The sequence below is a fragment of the Schistocerca serialis genome, chromosome 1, assembly GCF_023864345.2.
Source record: "Schistocerca serialis cubense isolate TAMUIC-IGC-003099 chromosome 1, iqSchSeri2.2, whole genome shotgun sequence".
Taxonomy (NCBI): Eukaryota; Metazoa; Arthropoda; class Insecta; order Orthoptera; family Acrididae; genus Schistocerca; species Schistocerca serialis.
The window spans coordinates 1,197,503,285-1,197,521,019 of record NC_064638.1 but is presented as its reverse complement, the minus strand read 5'-3'; the positions used below and the strand labels follow the sequence as shown (position 1 = coordinate 1,197,521,019).

The following is a 17,735-nucleotide window of genomic DNA, read 5'->3' as shown; positions in this document are numbered from 1 at the left end:
TTAAATTTCTGAATTATTTAATGAATTCTTTATAAATGTACACAGATCTAATGTCAATGTAGTAGATTACCCAGACAAGGTAAATTTCTTCCACAGTGAACAATCTGATGGTGAATTTTTCAGTACATTTACCAGAACTACTGTAAAAGATATAGAAAAGTGATACTATCACTAAAAAGTAAAGTATCAGCAGTCTGAGATGGGATACCAACAAAAGTGTTAAAAAGAGTCTCTAAAATAATTGCGCAGCCAATAACTACAACAGTTAACCAGTCCCTTCAAGAAGGTTATTTTCCAGACACACTGAAGATCACAGTAGTTAAGCCACTATTCAAAAAAGGTACAAAAGAACATATTGGAAACTATCATCCAGTCTCTCTTCTTTCACCACTATCCAAAATATTTGAAAAGCTAGTCATCATAAAAATTCAAGATTTCATACAAAAATTTAAAATGATGTCAAAAAATCAGTATGGATTTCAAAAAGGCAAAACCACAGTATCTGTTATAAATAATTTTGTCAATAAAATTAGCTCTTCTCTAGACAACTCACTGCATGCCACAGGAATTTTTTGTGACCTATCAAAGGCCTTTGATAGTGTGAATCACTCCTTGCTACTCTGTAAACTGGAAAAGTATGGAATTAAGGGCACAGTATTAGAATGGTTTAAGTCCTATCCAACCAACCGAAGACAAAGTGTGGTTATAACATTAGGGAGAGGAAATTATACTTCAAAATGGAAAGCCATTTCACATGGAGTACCCCACAGTTCTGTGTTAGGTCCCATTCTGTTTTTGTTTTACATAAATGATCTGCTGCTTAATACTGAGTGTCACTCAGTTTTATTTGCAGATGACACATCTTTAATCATTGAAAGTAACAGTACTGATCAAATTCCACAAACTGTATTACATCCTTTTGAAAAATTAGATACCTGGTTTGATTTAGATGGGTTAAAATTAAATGTGGAAAAGACACAGTTAATGCAGTTTAAAACAAAACAAGCAAACTTAAATGATTTTCAGGTCAGTTACAGAAACAAGGATTTGCAGGAAGCTAGCTGTGTGAAATTCCTAGATAAAAATTTATCACGGGGATCACATATACAGTACCTTGCAAATCAATTAAATAGCCTAGCATTTGCAATGAGAATATTGTACAATGTTACCAGTATGGGCATAAGAAAAGTAGTATATCGCAGCTACTTTGAGTCAGTAATAAGGTATGGAATTGTATTTTGGGGTAACTCAAACCATATGTGTTGAATACTGAATCTTCAGAAAACCATCTTTAGAAATATTCACAATGTAGGGTGAAGAGAATCATGTAACCCACTCCTAAAAAATCTAAGTATATTACGTATTCCCTCACTATACATTATGAGCTTATAATCTTTGTATGCAGTAACCCTGATTTATTTGTAGCAAATCATTTCAACATGATTACAACACCAGAAATCAAAATAATTTTATGCTGTCCACCCACCATTTAAAACTTTACTCTCAAACTCCACGTTATATGGGTATGAAAATTTATAACAAAGTGAAAAGAGGAGAATTGTTCAGCATAAATTTAGAAACACTGAAAAAATCCTTGTATGAGAAACTAGTGCAGAAATGTTACTATTCAGTAAAAGAATTCTTAAATGACAACCTGAAAATTTGAACAGGAGAGAGCAAGTACTTAGGACTGTTAATCTTTGAAAGTTTTTTACTTTTGAAGAAAAATTATTAATTGATTAATTAAGTTATTATTCAGTACTGTAGATTACATTACTGGTATTATACGAGGGCGGTTCAGAAAGTAACCTCCGATTGGTCACAGTGCGGGTTGTGGGGGGAGTAGCGACGCCATCTGTGCGTTCACGCACTCAACAGGTCAGTCGGCATCAAGCCGTGGTCGAGTGAACGTCGTACCTGCGCTAGTTTAGTTTTTGTGGCAGTTTGAAATGTGTGCTGCAATAAAAAACCCCGCCAAATGTGAAGTGCGTGCTGTCATAAGGTTTTTTACAGCCAAAGGATATTCTGCAGCAGCTATTCATCGTGAGCTTTGTGCCGTGTACGGACCAAGAGTTATGAGTGAAGGAGTTGTCCGTGAATGAGTACGTTTATTTAAAAGTGGACGAGAAAACGTTCATGATGAAGAGAGACGAGTGGTAGACCATCATTGGTGACTGACGAACTCGTTCAGACAGTTGATGCAAAAGTTCGTGAAAATCGACGTTTCTCAATGTCGGAGTTGTCTACTGGTTTTTCACAGATGTCTAAGACTCTCTTGTACGAGATAGTGACAGCAAGATTGGGTTACCGTAAGTTCTGTGCACGATGGGTGCTCCAAATTCTTACCGACCACCACAAAACTCAAAGAATGGCCTCTGCATTAGACTTTCTGTCACGTTATGAGGACGAAGGAGAACCATTGTTAAACGGAATCGTGACCGGTGACGAAACCTGGATTAAGTACGTGAATCCTGAGACAAAAGAACAATCGAAGATGTGGGCACATTCAAATTCACCTACCAAACCAAGAAAAGCCTCGCAAGATTTTTCTGCCAGAAAACTGATGGCAACGGTGTTTTGGGATGCCAAAGGGGTGTTGTTGGTTGAATTCATGGAACGTGGTACGACCATTAATCAAGACGTGTACTGTGAAACAATAAAAAAGTTACGACGGGCTATACAGAACAAACGCCGTGGTATGCTGACTTCCGGTATCGTTTTTTTGCACGATAATGCCCGTCCTCACTCTGCTCGCAGAACAACGGCCCTTCTTGAGTCCTTCAAGTGGGACGTTATCAACCATCCACCTTACAGCCCAGACCTGGCGCCAAGTGATTATCACCTCTTCATGCATTTGAAGAAATGGCTCGGGTCACAGCGGTTTGATGACGACGAAGAGCTCAAAGATGCGGTCACAGGCTGGCTCCAGGCACAAGCGGGTGATTTTTATGCAGAAGGAATTTCAAAGCTTGTGAAGAGATACGATAAGTGCCTCAATCGCTATGGAGACTATGTAGAAAAATAGTGCAAAGATGTAGTTGTAAGATGTATATATTAAAATATTTTTATTTAACTTGGTGTATTTTTTTAAATCAACCGGAGGTTACTTTCTGAACGGCCCTCGTATAAGGAAAACTGTAAACAGTTTTTGTGTTTTGATGCGTCTCCTGTACTGTAAGTCAATAAACTTATATTCTATTCTATTCCTTCTATTCTATTCTATTCTATTCCTTGATAAATCAACTCATTATACTTATAACATTGTGGAAACGACTTAGGAAATGGGAAGGAGTTCTGATAAGGCCAATGTATATAATGCAGATGAAATATTACAGCTGGTGAACAAATTATCATGAACAAATAATATTCCATCAGACCACATGATATAGCCACAGGAATCTTCATGAGGCAATTTTTGAAATTAAACTATTTTTAAAAAATTGCACTCTTCAAAACTACTTTTAAGCATCATTGAATAGTAACATGTGCACATGTAGCCCTTGATGCAGCACAAAAAGCAATATTCTATTATCACTGTAGCCAAGCCTTGGTCTCTCTCTACAATTTTTATGCCCCCTCCCCCCCTCCCTACACACACACACACACACACACACACACACACACACACACACACACATTCCCATCCATTACCAAATTAACTATTACTTGGTGTTCCAGGCTGTCCTGTCAACTGATCCCTTCTTTTAGTCAATTTGAAGCATAACTTCTTTCTTCTTAAATTTGAATAAGTACCTCCTCATTAGTTACTCAATCTGCCCACTTCATTTTCAATATTCTACTGTAGCACCATAGTTCAAAAGCTTCTAGACTCTTCTTGTCTGAACTGTTTATCATTCATGTTTCACTCCATGCAGATATCTTCAGGAAAGACTTCCTAACACTTAAATTTATAGTAGGTAACAAAATCCTCTATTTCAGAAATGCTTTCCATGCTATAGCCAGACTGCATTTTATATCCATTCTACTTCACCAATCTTAAGTTGTTTTTTTGCGATCCAAATAGCAAAACTCATCTGCTACTTTCAGCATCTCATTTCCTAATCTAATTTCCATGAATACCTGATGGCAGCACCTGTGTTATCTACAACTTCAGTTGTTGAATGGTAGATATTCTCTTACTGGTGTTCTTTCTGTTAAAACAAAAAATTTGAAATGTTGTCAAATTTTTGGCACTTTTGCAGTGTATGACTTCCACTCTTTGTGATTTATGAGACCGCTGCTAGAAAGAATATTTATCTGTTGGCCAGCAAGGAGGAAGTGGACAGTGGCAGTTTGGAGCAGGAGGAGGAAGCTGACAGCTGTAACAGCTTGCCTCATAAACAGACATTTACAGCTGGTCTTGCATGTGCCCTTAAAGCTTATGCCCTGTAAGATCATATTTCGGATGTCCATATCCTGCTGGGTCTGTATAATGGGAGACTGCACATGTGTGGTGTATGCAGTGAGCCTGGGCTGTGCTTGCTCTTTGTGCTAAGATGTACTGTCATATTGGCTGAGTTCTGTCTTGGATGGCAGTGAGCTATATTGAGTCCACCAGCAGACTTTGTTCCCGTATTAAAGAACACAGTGTTTCTTTGGGTGCTGACATTTTTTCTTGCTATTTTCTGAATCTGAGCTCCACCCACATGATTACGGTAACTATCAGTTACTGGCAAGTGTACTGATACTTAAGCTGACCAGCAGTTGTGAGAGGAAAAGGTGTTGAGCTGCCTCAATTTAACGAACAACGATTTCTGATTATGAATTTTACTCTGTTGCAAGTACTATTCCATTTACATTTATTACTTGAAAGAAGAGATGTGCTAAATATGTGCCAGATGTGGGAAAGAGAGTGATGCTAGGGCAGCATGCAGTGAACAAGGGAGGCTAATATTGTTTATGTCTTATATTATCATGAATGTGCTGTATATATTATAATAGCATTTGCTAATGCTAGTTGGACATGTTGGAAGCTAGTTTTTCTTATGACTGCTGTAAGGGTTTCTAAGCAGCTTCACTCCCTACATTTGCATAACACTGTTCCGAAAAGTGTACCAGCTGGCTCAAGCTGAGGCACCAAGTTCGGGGATTGGTGGTAGCATCACGACATGAGGTGGTCACAAGGTCCAAGTGGCCGAAGCCATGAGCTGTGAAAGGAGGGCCTGCGCAGAGCGAAGATACCAGAGTACTTCACAGGGGCCAGTGTCGACTACAAGCAGCAGGCCAACATCCCATTGGTTGGTTGGCAACATTCGTGTCGGATAACCACTCGGGGCCTAGCTGCCCTCTTCTACCTGGCTGTCATTGGCACCACTCGGTAACCACTGTGACGCACAGTGGAGCCATGGAACTGCTTGCTGATAAAGGGGATTAACATTCTGTAATCCTGATGGTGATTTGTGTCATTGTCTACCTGCCCCCCTAATTATTTTCTAGTTTGTACCCGACCATCAGAATTTTACTCGGTCAGCTCTTTAGTTGTAAATATAGGCCATAGTACTGTACTAAGACACAAGCTGTCATTTAAAAATTTGTCCTGATATTATATTGCCTTTCCTTATTATTTTCTGGTTTGTACCCGACCCTCAGAGTTTTACTCACTCAGCTCTTTGGTCGTAAATATAAACAGTAGTATTGTACTAAGACACTAGTTGTTGTTTGAAAGTTGTCCCACTATTATATTGCCTTTCCTTTCTGGTTTGTACCCAATCATAAATGTTCTAATGAATCAGCTCCTGTTCGCAAATACAGCCAGCACAAATGTACTAAGGCATAGGTTGCCGTTAAACAAAAGAGGGACTTTGTGGTTAGATTTAGATGTTAACCGGTTCAATTCTTTGATTGTAATTGCATTTCTCAGTCATTAGCTATAATCTGAGCAACCTGTTGTACTAAGCTGTGCATTGCTGTTTTTGAAAGACCGAGTCATTTTTTGTGTATTTTAGCTGGATCTTGTGGTTCCGTCAAGTGAGTACTATTGTAATAAGTGTTCACAAGTAATGTTTTAAGATGTTTCTTCAGAGTAGTCTTAATAAGTGACAATCAGTCTAACTTTGAAAATATTAACAGCCAACTGTCACAGGGCTTTAGTCAAAATAAGACTGTCAAAAGGGACGGGTTTGGATCCACTCACACCTTGGTTGCCGAATGAAATTAAGAGGTTGATTGTTTTGAAGTAAGCCTTATCATTGTCATATTGTCTCCTAATCTGCTTAACCTTTAAACACAGGTGCACATCTTAACCCCAAACTTTTCGGCATACAGATTTCATATTGAAAGTTATGTCATCTGTTCTGAGTAATTAAATCACTCTTGTCATCAATGGTGCTTATAAAGTTTTCCTGTGTTGCAGAAGGGCATTTAATAAGTTACACGTTGGAATATGTTACTGAATGGGTAGATCAAGTGCCGTTTAAGTAGGCCCCGTACAGCTTACCCCACACAAAAGTTGTTAAGGGAGAAGATAGAGAAAATGTTAGGACAAGGAGTTATTCGACCATCTAAATCACCATATGCGGCACTGATATTCCTGGTACCCAAATTCAGTGGTGAGTTCCATCTGGTGGTGGACTACCATGAGTTGAATAAGAAGGTTGTATTGAGATCAGTGCCGTTGCTGGTCTTACATTCATGTTTCAGTTGGTTTAAAGGGGCACTTGCATTTACTACCTTAGACTTTAATCAGGCTTATAACTATACAGCTTTAGAGAGAGGTCACAGCCTGTCACCATATCTGCTACTGATTGGAATTTTGTTTGAATTTAACTGGGTTCCTTTTGGGATAGCAACAGATGCTGCAGATTTGTCACATTTAACTGATGCAGTATTTTTTGATGCAAAGTTTAAATTCATTTACCATTATTTAGATGACTAATTAATAAACAATTGTTCCAATTAAGAACAATGATTGCACCTAAAGGAATTGTCTGAACAGTTACAGAAGGCAGGCCTCACAGTAAACCCCCAAAAGGTTTTTTTTGCCTGCACCTGAATGACATTTTTAGGACATATAGTCTCTGTGGAACAAATCTACATTGATCCTGATAGAATATACATTATTAACCAATCCCCAAGACCATGTGATGTTAAACAAATTGCCAATGGAAACTCTTTAGACACAGAAGGTAGAGATGAGAATTTAAAAATTTGGCAAGATAAGATCCAGCAAGTCCACTGAAACACAGTTCCATTTGCCTTTGTTTTCCTCGTTTTAATTTCCTAGAGAAATATTATTCCTATGATTTATGCAACATTCTTTGAAAGTGTGGACAGGATCGATTTAAAGCACATAATTATTTATAACTTGTGGTACTACAGTCTCTAAAAATATGAAAGAGAATATTCTAAAACGGAACATGTTATGTATTAATCACCTTAGAAGTAGAAAGATTTGACATGTATTTCTATTCTTTGGCATCTGCTGTTTCTAAGCTCCAATTAGAAAGCAATTAAGTGGAATGTTGCAAGCTTTTATTGTAGTCCATCCACAGCAAAGCATCATCTTAAGATTAATTTATTCTTCTCTTCTAATTCCAAATATGCAATGTACAGTCTACTAATTATAGCACGTGGACAACAAATAATTGCTTGCCTTTAACAATGTAAAGCAGAGATGGCCAAGATTTCAGCTCACGGGCCATGCCCAGCACCGAGTGCCAAAGCACTCAGCCTCACTTCACACTACCCCAGTACCATGCCAGACTGTCTGAGCATAAAGAGGGGAAAACAGTAAACACATTGCATTTAAATGGCAGTACATCCTTACTCTATATTACTTGGTCTTACATTTCACATTTTTCAACAACACAGATCACAATCAAAACAGGTTTTCAGTATTAATTAATTATTTGTAGCATATTGACAACATAACATAAGTTTTATATGAGACAAACTATCAGCATATGTATAGACGCAAACAATTTCACAAAGTTTTGCTCTCAGGTTGCCACATAATTGACTTATTTAGTTTCATAATTGAAAAAAGGTCTTCCACACAAATTTGTTGACTAGACTATTGTAGCACTTTTGCAACCCCTTATAGATACTTGGAAAATCTACCTAAGAAAAGCAATGCGGATGTACTGGACAGTTTTAAAGTAAAAAGATTTGTAATTAAAACTAGTATTACCCTGCAAGTCAATCAGTTACATCTGCACATGCACAGGGGCACTTTCAACTGAAACACAAATGGTCTCAAAAACAGCTTGAAAACAGATGTAAGCTTGACAGGTCGTCAAAAACTTTATAAGAATATCATTGCACTTCTTGCAATGCCACAATTAATTATTCAATGCTCTATTTTTAATGCCAGTGCGCTTAGGGAACTGGATTGTTTTTGTCAGAATGTGTCCCTTCTACAATGCGATTTTCTTTTTAAGGGCATGCCCATCAAATCAGAAAGACATTAGCCTGGAAAGCCGCACTGTGGGCAATGTGCAGTCAAGTCCACTTAAAATGTGAAGTCTGTAATCCATTTCGTTTGTTCTAATTTTTGTTCCTGCACTCCTTTTTCCATCATAGATTCAACAATAGCGAGATTTAAATCGAAAAATCTGGAGATGTGCCCCTTGACTTAAGCACAATACTTTGCAGTAATAGATGAAGTCTCCACACTCACTCTTCTTTTCCAGTGAAAACTGTTGCAAATGGAAATGGATTAACGCGTGCGACTTCAGAAATTTTACTATTCATACCACCAATATCTCTATGTGCGCCACGCCTTCAAAATTAGCACAAAGTGCTACTTGACATACAGAACAATGAATCCTGTCCATCAATAATTGTAATTTTTTGCTCTTTCACTGTTAACTGAAAGTTTATAAACTCTTTCTGCATGGTACTACAATGTTTTTTTCATAGCAAATAAGCAGTACCCGTCGCTTATGTGACCTGAGAATTCTCAACCCTTTCTTCCATCATTCCCATTCATTTTAAAGGATTGTGACAACAGACCACTAGACTGCCTTTTTTTGTGCAAACAGCCACTGGACCTGTGAACATCCTTCATGCTGTGAGCGAACAGTGAGGGTAAACAGCGTTGATAGATGATTCTGTCGAACTCAGAGAGTTGTGCCGAGCACAAAATGCTGCACCACAATGCTAAATCAAATGTCGCAGTGTTCTAGGTACTTCCAAGGAGGACTGAGCAAAACCAAGTAACAGGCCTGGCCTCAGCCTGCCGCCCATGGCTGACACATGCTGCACGCAAGAAGTTTTGCACACCTTGGCCAGCCCTGATGTAAAGTGTGACCTATTGTAAAACCATGGCAGATGATTGTCCAGTGTAATTGGTTGGCACCAAGGGAAAAATTGGTGTATATATGGATATTTCTGAACATGGATAACTGAAATGACATGAGCATCTGATACTGTATCTGCATTGATTGCAAGTAATTTGGTTTTCAATTCTGCAGAGTTTGACACTATGTTCAACCTGAAATCTGTCATTTTGCGATTGTGGCATTTACGCTACTCAATAACTCGCATTTAATTGTTAAAGGAACCAGAGATTGGTGCTGCTACCATTTCAAAAAATTCTTTTGTACTTTCAGCTATATTTCCCTCACAGTAATGTATGGTTGAAACATGTTACCAGACTTTTCAATACAAGATTTGTAAATCAAGTGAATGTGCTTGATAAATAACATCATTTTACAATGTCAGTTACAAATTATGGAAAGATAAATGATTAATTAAGAAGCTAAGATGCTACACTACAATGTCGATACTTTAGATTTTTTTACTGTATACATCCTTCAAAATCGAATTAGAAACATTACAGAACCAAAAAATCATGCGAAATGAAAAATAGGTGTTTTCTTTTTTCAAAGGAAAGTAAAGCTTTTAAGGAAAAGATAAGTTCATAAAACAATGTGGCACACTCCTACATACCATAAAGAATTTTTTAAACATGAAAATCAATGAAGTTGATTCCCTTCTCTCGTTTCCCTCTTCCTTGCCGGGCGCGCAGTGAGAAACACCTTGGATGGCAGCTTGTGCCGGCTAGCCGTGGGCCAGTCTAGTACATTTCATACCTGCCCATCCCTGTGTGCAGTGTAAACACAGTGTTTTGATCTTTGTAGTAGTTTTACCTGCATTCCTGTTTTCTTATTCTTTTTTGCACTTACTTCAGCATTATTCCTAATTTACTATTTGTTGATAGTCCTGTACTCATCAGATCAGAAATGCTGTTCTAGCAGCCACTGCATGTTAGTAATCCTACGATATCTAATCTTCAAGCTATTCATTTCTCTTTTCAAGCGCTGTAACCCTCCGACAAGATTAATATTCTATGCTCCGAGGCATAGAATGTGAAATTTGTTTTTCCCAGTGACAACATCCTCATGGGTAGTCCCCAACAGACTCTTGTGCCAGTAGTTACTGAAAAGACTGGTGCCCTTCTTCAAAAACCATGTTAGTCTGGCCCCTAGGAAGATACCACTCTGATGTGGTTGCATCTACAGTACTACTACAGTCTTTTTTGTAGACACACACAAGCCACACCCACTACGTCAAGGTCCGCTGTTCACGGGGATTTGACTTCTATTTGGCATAGCCGTTTCCAGAGATGAAGAAACAGTAAGTATTGAGGTGAACAAAGTTTATCCAGTGCCAGCTCACAGGTAATGCACTTTGACTTATGTTCGCTACAACTGGCACACCATGATGTGGGTCTGCCAGATAGGTCTCACAGTAGCACAGGCACTGCCTATGTGTATGTGTGATTGTTCTGTTTAGGAACAGCTGCATGGAAGAAGACTGAATGTTGATGGGACAAAGTCAGACAATTGCATCTGATGCTTGATATAATCAACACTTTTAGTTTTAGTGAGAAGTAACTGGACAAGCAACAATTACCTCACTTTTAGCTGAAGATATTGTTTCAATTACTGTTGTGACATTGTCCATATTGAAAGGAGTATGCACATGATTCTTCTCTGACACTCTTCCTACTAGTTTGCTGTGCTCCTCTTTCTTCTTCCGTGTACAATTTTTTGTGGGTTTTGGTCTTGTCACTGATGTCTGCAACAAATTTTCAGGATGTTATACTCACCAGTAATTTAATAAGTTAAGATAACAACTTACCGAATAGTTGAGGCACTGAGTTGTTGATAGACATGTAAACAAGACTGTGGTCTTTGCTCGATTTTGGACGAATCCTTTTTGAGAACTGTGGAGAAGCGCGTGCACAAACACACACACACACACACACACACACACACACACACACACACACACCTGTATGGGTACATTGTTCCTACTGTTCACTATCTGTGGGACTGGTGCTTGACTGTAACGAGTGGTTGTGTAAGGTGAGTGGGCAAGGAGAGAGAGAAAGAAGGGAGTGGGAGGGAGATTTAGAGAAGGGTGGCTAATGGCTGGGGAGTGGAGACAACAGGTCCACACATTGGTGGTGCAGCACCAGTGAGCTCACTCTGGCTGTGACAGTAGTTCATACAGTGAACAATGCCATGGAAGAATAGTTTGAGAACGGGGAGACAGAAAAGAGAAACAGGGCTACTTCAGAGACAAGGGTATGGGCGCAGGGAGACAGCAGGAGGGTTACGGATCACGAGTGAAGGTGAGCATAGGGCAGGAGCTAGAGGAGATCAGGACCACCACAATTAGAGGATCAAAGGATATGTTGTGAGGACAATTCCCATCTTCGTAGTTCAGAGAAGATGGTGTCGGGGACAAGGATCCATATGGCATGGTTTGTAAAGCAGCTGCTGAAATTGAGCATGATGTGCTTGGCAGTGTGTTCTGCATTAGGTGGACAATTCTACTCTTAGCTACAGTCAGGTAGTGGCCATTCATTCAGATGGACATCTGGTTGCTGGCCATACCCATTTAAAATTCTGTGCAGAATTTACAGCAGAGCTGGTACATTATATAACTGCTTTCATAGGTGGCCCTACCTCTGTCAGGGTAGGATAGATCTGTGAGAGAACTAGAGTAGGATGTGCTGGACTATGAGGAGGTGGGAAAGATTATGAGTAGGACATTCCTTATTTCCAGACATGATGATGAGAAGTCAAAGGATATCATTCAACTGTTCCAGTCTGGTATGATATTGAACAAGGATGGGGGTGTGCCATTGCCACAGGTTCCTGGGGAAGGTTGGAGGATTAGGGGCATGCATGAATATGGCAAAATAAACCTGTCTGCAGATTATATATGGAGGGAGATGTGTAATGCCTATCTGTGAAGGCTTATTAAGACATTCAGCATACTGACTAATGATTATGCAGCACTGCCCATTCACCATCCGTCGGTGGCGAGACAATATAGGGAAAACTTTTTAGTGTAGAAGTAACGGTTGCTATTAAAATGGAGATACTGTTGATTGTTAGTGGGTGTAATATGGATAGAGGTTTTGATGGAGTCATCAGATAAGTGACGGTCAGCTTCCAGGAAGGTGGCATATTCAGCTGAGAAAAGACCAAGTTAAGTGGATAGGAGAAAAGATGTTGACACTGTGGAGGGATGAGGGTAGGATGTCTTGAATTTGGGTCAAGATCATGAAGATATCATTAATGAAACTGAACCAGCCTAGAGGTTTAGGAGTTTGGGTGATTAGGAAATTTTCCTCCAGATGGCCCATAAACAGGTTGGCATAGGAGTGTGCCATGCAGGTGCCCATAGCCATACCACACATTAGTTTGTACATATTTTCCTCAAAGATGATGTTGTTATGTGTAAATATGTAACAGATTTCCTGTCCCTTATCCCTACACACCCTCAATCCTCCCACCTCATGAACCAGCTACAAGGAAGTGCTGCCTGCTTCACCCAATACCATCCGAGACTTGAACAACTGAACCACATCCTTCAAAAGGTCTTTGATTATCTATCATCTGTCCTGAAATGAGGGACATCCTGCCTAAGATCCTCCCAACCCCTTCTAAAGTGGTGTTCTCTCGCCCACCACACCTCCACAATGTCCTAGTCCACACCTGTGGCACTTCCAACCCCAACTCCTTGCCACAGGGATCATATCCCTGTGGCAAGGTGCAAGACCGAACCGATCCACTCACCCATCACATCATATTACAGTCCTGCCACAGGCTTATCCTACCCCATCACAAGCTGGGCCACCTGTGACAGCAATGATGTCATATACCAGCTGTGCTGCAATCATTGCATAGCTTTTTGTGCTGGTATGACTACCAACCAGCTGTCTACCAGGATAAATGGCCACAGCCATACTGTGACCAAGAGCAAAGTGGACCACACTGTGTCACAACATGCAGCTGAACATAACATTCTTGATTTCAATGGCTGCTTCATAATGCAGGCCATCTGCATCCCCCCTCCACCACCAGCTTTTCTGAACTGCACAGATAGGACTTATCCTTAAAACACATCCCAGCCTTAACTTATAGTAACTTACTGTCCTCACAACCTTTACTCAACAGTTTCCGCCCCCCTGTCCTCACAACCTTTACTCAACAGTTTCCGCCCCCTCTGTCCTATCACCTTCTCCCAATTGACTTCCCCTCAACCTCATTGTGCACCGCTCTCCACCTACATGTCTGCTGGTATTTTGCCTTTCTCTGCTCCTCTTTTTTTCCACTCCCCTGCCCCCCTCCTCTCACCTCAGCATCTCCTGATGCTGCATTTGGCAGCCTTGTCCTGCCACCATCTACTCCCTGCACAATCTGCCAGGGCAGTGTTGACTTTTCTCCCACCACCATTACTCCGCTATTCCTCTCCCTTCCCTGCCCCAGTCCAGACTGCTGCAATCGTTTGACATGATACAGTTGCATTCTGGTTGGTGCGGACAGACAGTGCTCATGTTTGCTTGATGTGTGCTTGCTTGTGTGTGTGTGTGTGTGTGTGTGTGTGTGTGTGTGTGTGTGTGTGTGTGTGTGTGTGTTTTCCTTTCTGAACAAGGCTTTGGCTGAAAGCTCAATATGTAATAGATTTTTCATTGTGCCTGTCTGCAACTCGAGGTGTCAAATTTACATTGAGTAGCAATCCATCCTTCTCATGATATTGTTGATGTAATTTGTTAAGATGTATATGGAATGAGGGACGGTATTCAGTATTTGTAAAGCCATGGGCTTGGGAGTTGGTGGTATATAGGGATGTGGCATCAACAAGGATGAAAAGGGACCCAGCTAGTAATGGGGCGGGGATGGTTGAGAGTCAATGGAAGAACTCATTCATGTCTTTGATGATGATGATGATGATGATGATGTATTGTAGGTGAGGGCACTACACATCAAGGTCATTAGTGCCCTTACACGAATGATATAAAGATGAGAATAGTGAGAATCTAAAATTGCATTGACACACAATAATTGGAAAGACAACCCCAATAAGGCGAGCATCAGAAAAGCCCCTGACAGAAGTCAGACGAAACATGGCAGAATAACCAGATAAACTCATGTATGAAATACCAGTATAGATAGGTGGGACAGGCGACTGTGGCTGGATGACTACTCAGAACTAATGGTTGACCGAGACATCCCGTGACACATTAACACCTCACACACAATATTTTGGGAAGAATTTCAGACGTCACACAAAATCTTAAAACATGAACTACGCTCACTTCATCATCAGTTAAAATAGCAGCCAGGTCCTGTGGGAGATCCAGATTCACCCCCAGGTCATCAAATAAAACATACTCAGTTAAAATATATCTTATTGACGGCTGTGTCCCACATCTGTGACACAGTGGTAACTCCTTGCAACATAAGAGAAAACATGTGTTAAAGGGCAGTGTCCCACACTAAACCATGCAAGGGTCGTCAGCTCATTGTGGTCAGGAGGAGGTAAGTCATGATCACACTCTAGGTTTTATGGAACATAGTCACTGAGCTTCACACCAACACATGGTCTTCTTGGGCAAAAATGAGGTAACAGCCTGCAGGGAGACTGAACACCAAGCAGAATCTGCAGGGGAGCAAGCCTCCTTGGGAGCTGCATCAGTGAGTTTGTTTTTCCCAGATCCCTGTGTGCCCTGGAATCCCGCAGAAAATTATTTCTTTGGCCTGCCTTTGCAAGAAAAGAAGAGTGTCTGCACTTCTTGCACCATACGACCTGCTGTGAACATCTGACCAATAGCAAGAAGGGCCCTGTGGGAATCGGAGCATATGAGGAATTTTTTGCCATGACACCATATTATCTGCTCCAGTGCCTTCATGGCAGCAAACAATTCTGAAAACTGCTCTGGGAGCCCTGTCCTAATGACAAGTGGAAGGACTGTATGAAAGTAGGTGGTAAAACATGAACTACGCTCACTTCATCATCAGTTAAAATAGCAGCCAGTTCCTGTGGGAGATCCAGATTCACTGATAGAGATCCAACAAGATATTACGCCTCCAGGTAGTATTGTAGGCCTTTTCCAAAATGAGGAAGACACTGGTAAAGTGTCACTTACAGAAGAATCCTTGTTGAATTATTGCTTCGAGCAGGGTCAGGTTATCAAGTGCAGAGAGACACCTGAGCCTGCACTGGGAGTAGTGGCCTGGTTTCAAGAACACACTCCAAGCACCTATTTCCACACCTCTCCTGTGTCTTTCAGAACCAGCTCGTGAGTCTAATGCTATAACAACTACCAGGGTTAGTCTGATCCCCCCTCAATTTTAAAATCAGGATTAAAATAGATTCTTTCCATGAGTTTGAAAAGTCTTCTATCATCCGAATTTCATTAAAGAGCAGAAGCAGAATCCAACTCCTACAGGGAGAAAGGCTGGTTGTATTCCTCAACATTGTTGGAATAGAAATCAAAACTAATACTCTCCTGTGTCTCCTGATAATTACTTATAAAACTGAGGCACTGCCTGAGTAGTGTCTCTCGGTGATGTTAGGAGGCATCACTCTATCTTACAGCTGCTACTGGTGGTCAGAAGTTGCACCTTGAGATTCTCCTAATGGCTTCCTATACTTTAACTGCAGATGTGGATCTATTGACGGAGTTCAGGAACTCTTGCTAAGACCGATGTTTACTCTCCTGAATTATTCTCCTCACCTTAGCCTGCACCATTTGGAGGTTGCAATATTCATTTATGTAGGGCACCAATTTGAATCTTCTTATAGCTGTCCTCCTGTGCCTGATTGCAAAAAGACACTCACCACTTCACAAGATGACAGGCTGTCTCCTACATATTACCATGGACTTCAGGATGGATGCATGAGTAGCATGATGGATCACAGTTATAATGTGATCCACCCAGTCCTGGACACCGTCACAATGCTCAAAAACACCTGACCGCCTGTAAAGCATCCAGTTACCCTTTCTGAACAGCCATCTAAGTGGTTTCCTTTCGAGATCTGCTCGATCATGCAGATGGATCCAGACAGAGTAGTGTTCGTATGTCCATCCTTGTGTTAAACGGTTACAAAGACTTCTGCCGTTCAATATGAAATGAAACTTAAAACACCTGCACCCATTTCTTTTGAAATTAATTTAATTATGCAACCAGTCTTGGTGTTCGATTAAACCATCGTCAGGGCCCTGTGTAAAAAAAACAACAATACCTACATACTTAGATTAACAAACATACTAGTAAACGGACAGTATAACATTTGAGAATCAATAATGTCCAAGGGAATTTACACTACATATTTGCCAACCGGCAAACTGAACTGGATGCTACATCAGTGTTAGTGAACCATTCAAACGTAAAACGACAGCAGTTATGAAATTTTATGAATATTAACTGTGAGAAACATATAAAAGTATAAGGTCATACAACAGTAAAAACTAATCTAGTTATTGGAGGTCAGGAACATACACTGATCTGAGATACCTCTAGGTTTCTCATACTTAGGAAAAACTAAAATGTAAAACTAATGTAACACACCATAACAAATTACAGCTATGCACACAGTTTTAAAATATAACATGAGAGATAGACACAAGCAAAATACCGTCATTAAGAGGATAGTCTATGGGTAAATAGGTGTGTAGTTAGGTGACACAATAGACTTCAGATTCCTGAAGTACACCTACAAAATTGTACGGAAATTTCTGTAGAGTATTATAGATACATGAAAAGATGTTTTCAGTGAAATCAGAAAGCAAGTAATCCAAAAAAATGTGCACTTATATGACAAGTAGTCCTTGCAAGAGACAAGTCAGAGGATAGAGTCAACTATCATCAGTGATTCCTATAAAGGACAAGTGGTCAAAACAAAAATGAATAAAAAAATGTTGAGGTAGAAAACATCAAGACTGTAATGAGGGAAAACAGTTATGTTGTATGCAAACAAAAATGTGTCACGGAACCAAATACAAACAAACACTTACAGTGCAACATACTGAGAAATATATAAATAATATGCCAAAAGATAATTCCATGTACGATGCACAAGATGACAACACGAATCTATACATCTATTATGTAATAATATAAAACTGTTACAACTGAACATATATGGGAAAATACTATAAACAAACACCTATTTTGTATTATACCACAAATTTACATTAATATATAACTACATGTCACACAATAAATACAAGGAAGTGTCTATTGACACATAGTCAACATGGGTTTAGAAAACATCGTTCCTGTGAAACACAACTAGCTCTTTATTCACATGAAGTGTTGAGTGCTACTGACAAGGGATTTCAGATCGATTCCATATTTCTGGATTTCCGGAAGGTTTTTGACACTGTACCACACAAGTGGCTCATAGTGAAATTGCACGCTTATGGAATATCGTCTCAGTTATGTGACTGGATTTGTGATTTCCTGTCAGAGAGGTCACAGTTCGTA

The 17,735-nt window shown here is 40.0% G+C and overlaps 1 protein-coding gene across 6 annotated transcripts in view; it reads right to left on the bottom strand.

The window, feature by feature from the left end:
* The window catches only part of LOC126418876 (uncharacterized), a 164,168-nt gene that overhangs the window by 93,716 nt on the left and 52,717 nt on the right, over positions 1-17,735 (bottom strand). For 5 of the 6 annotated variants that reach the window (XM_050085912.1, XM_050085904.1, XM_050085896.1 and 2 more), the window contains exon 6: positions 10,858-11,022. The exons of the other annotated variant lie outside the window; for it this stretch is intronic. In XM_050085912.1, the coding sequence (XP_049941869.1) occupies positions 10,858-11,022 (165 nt within the window). The remainder of the gene's footprint in view (positions 1-10,857; positions 11,023-17,735) is intronic. 6 annotated transcript variants of the gene reach the window in all.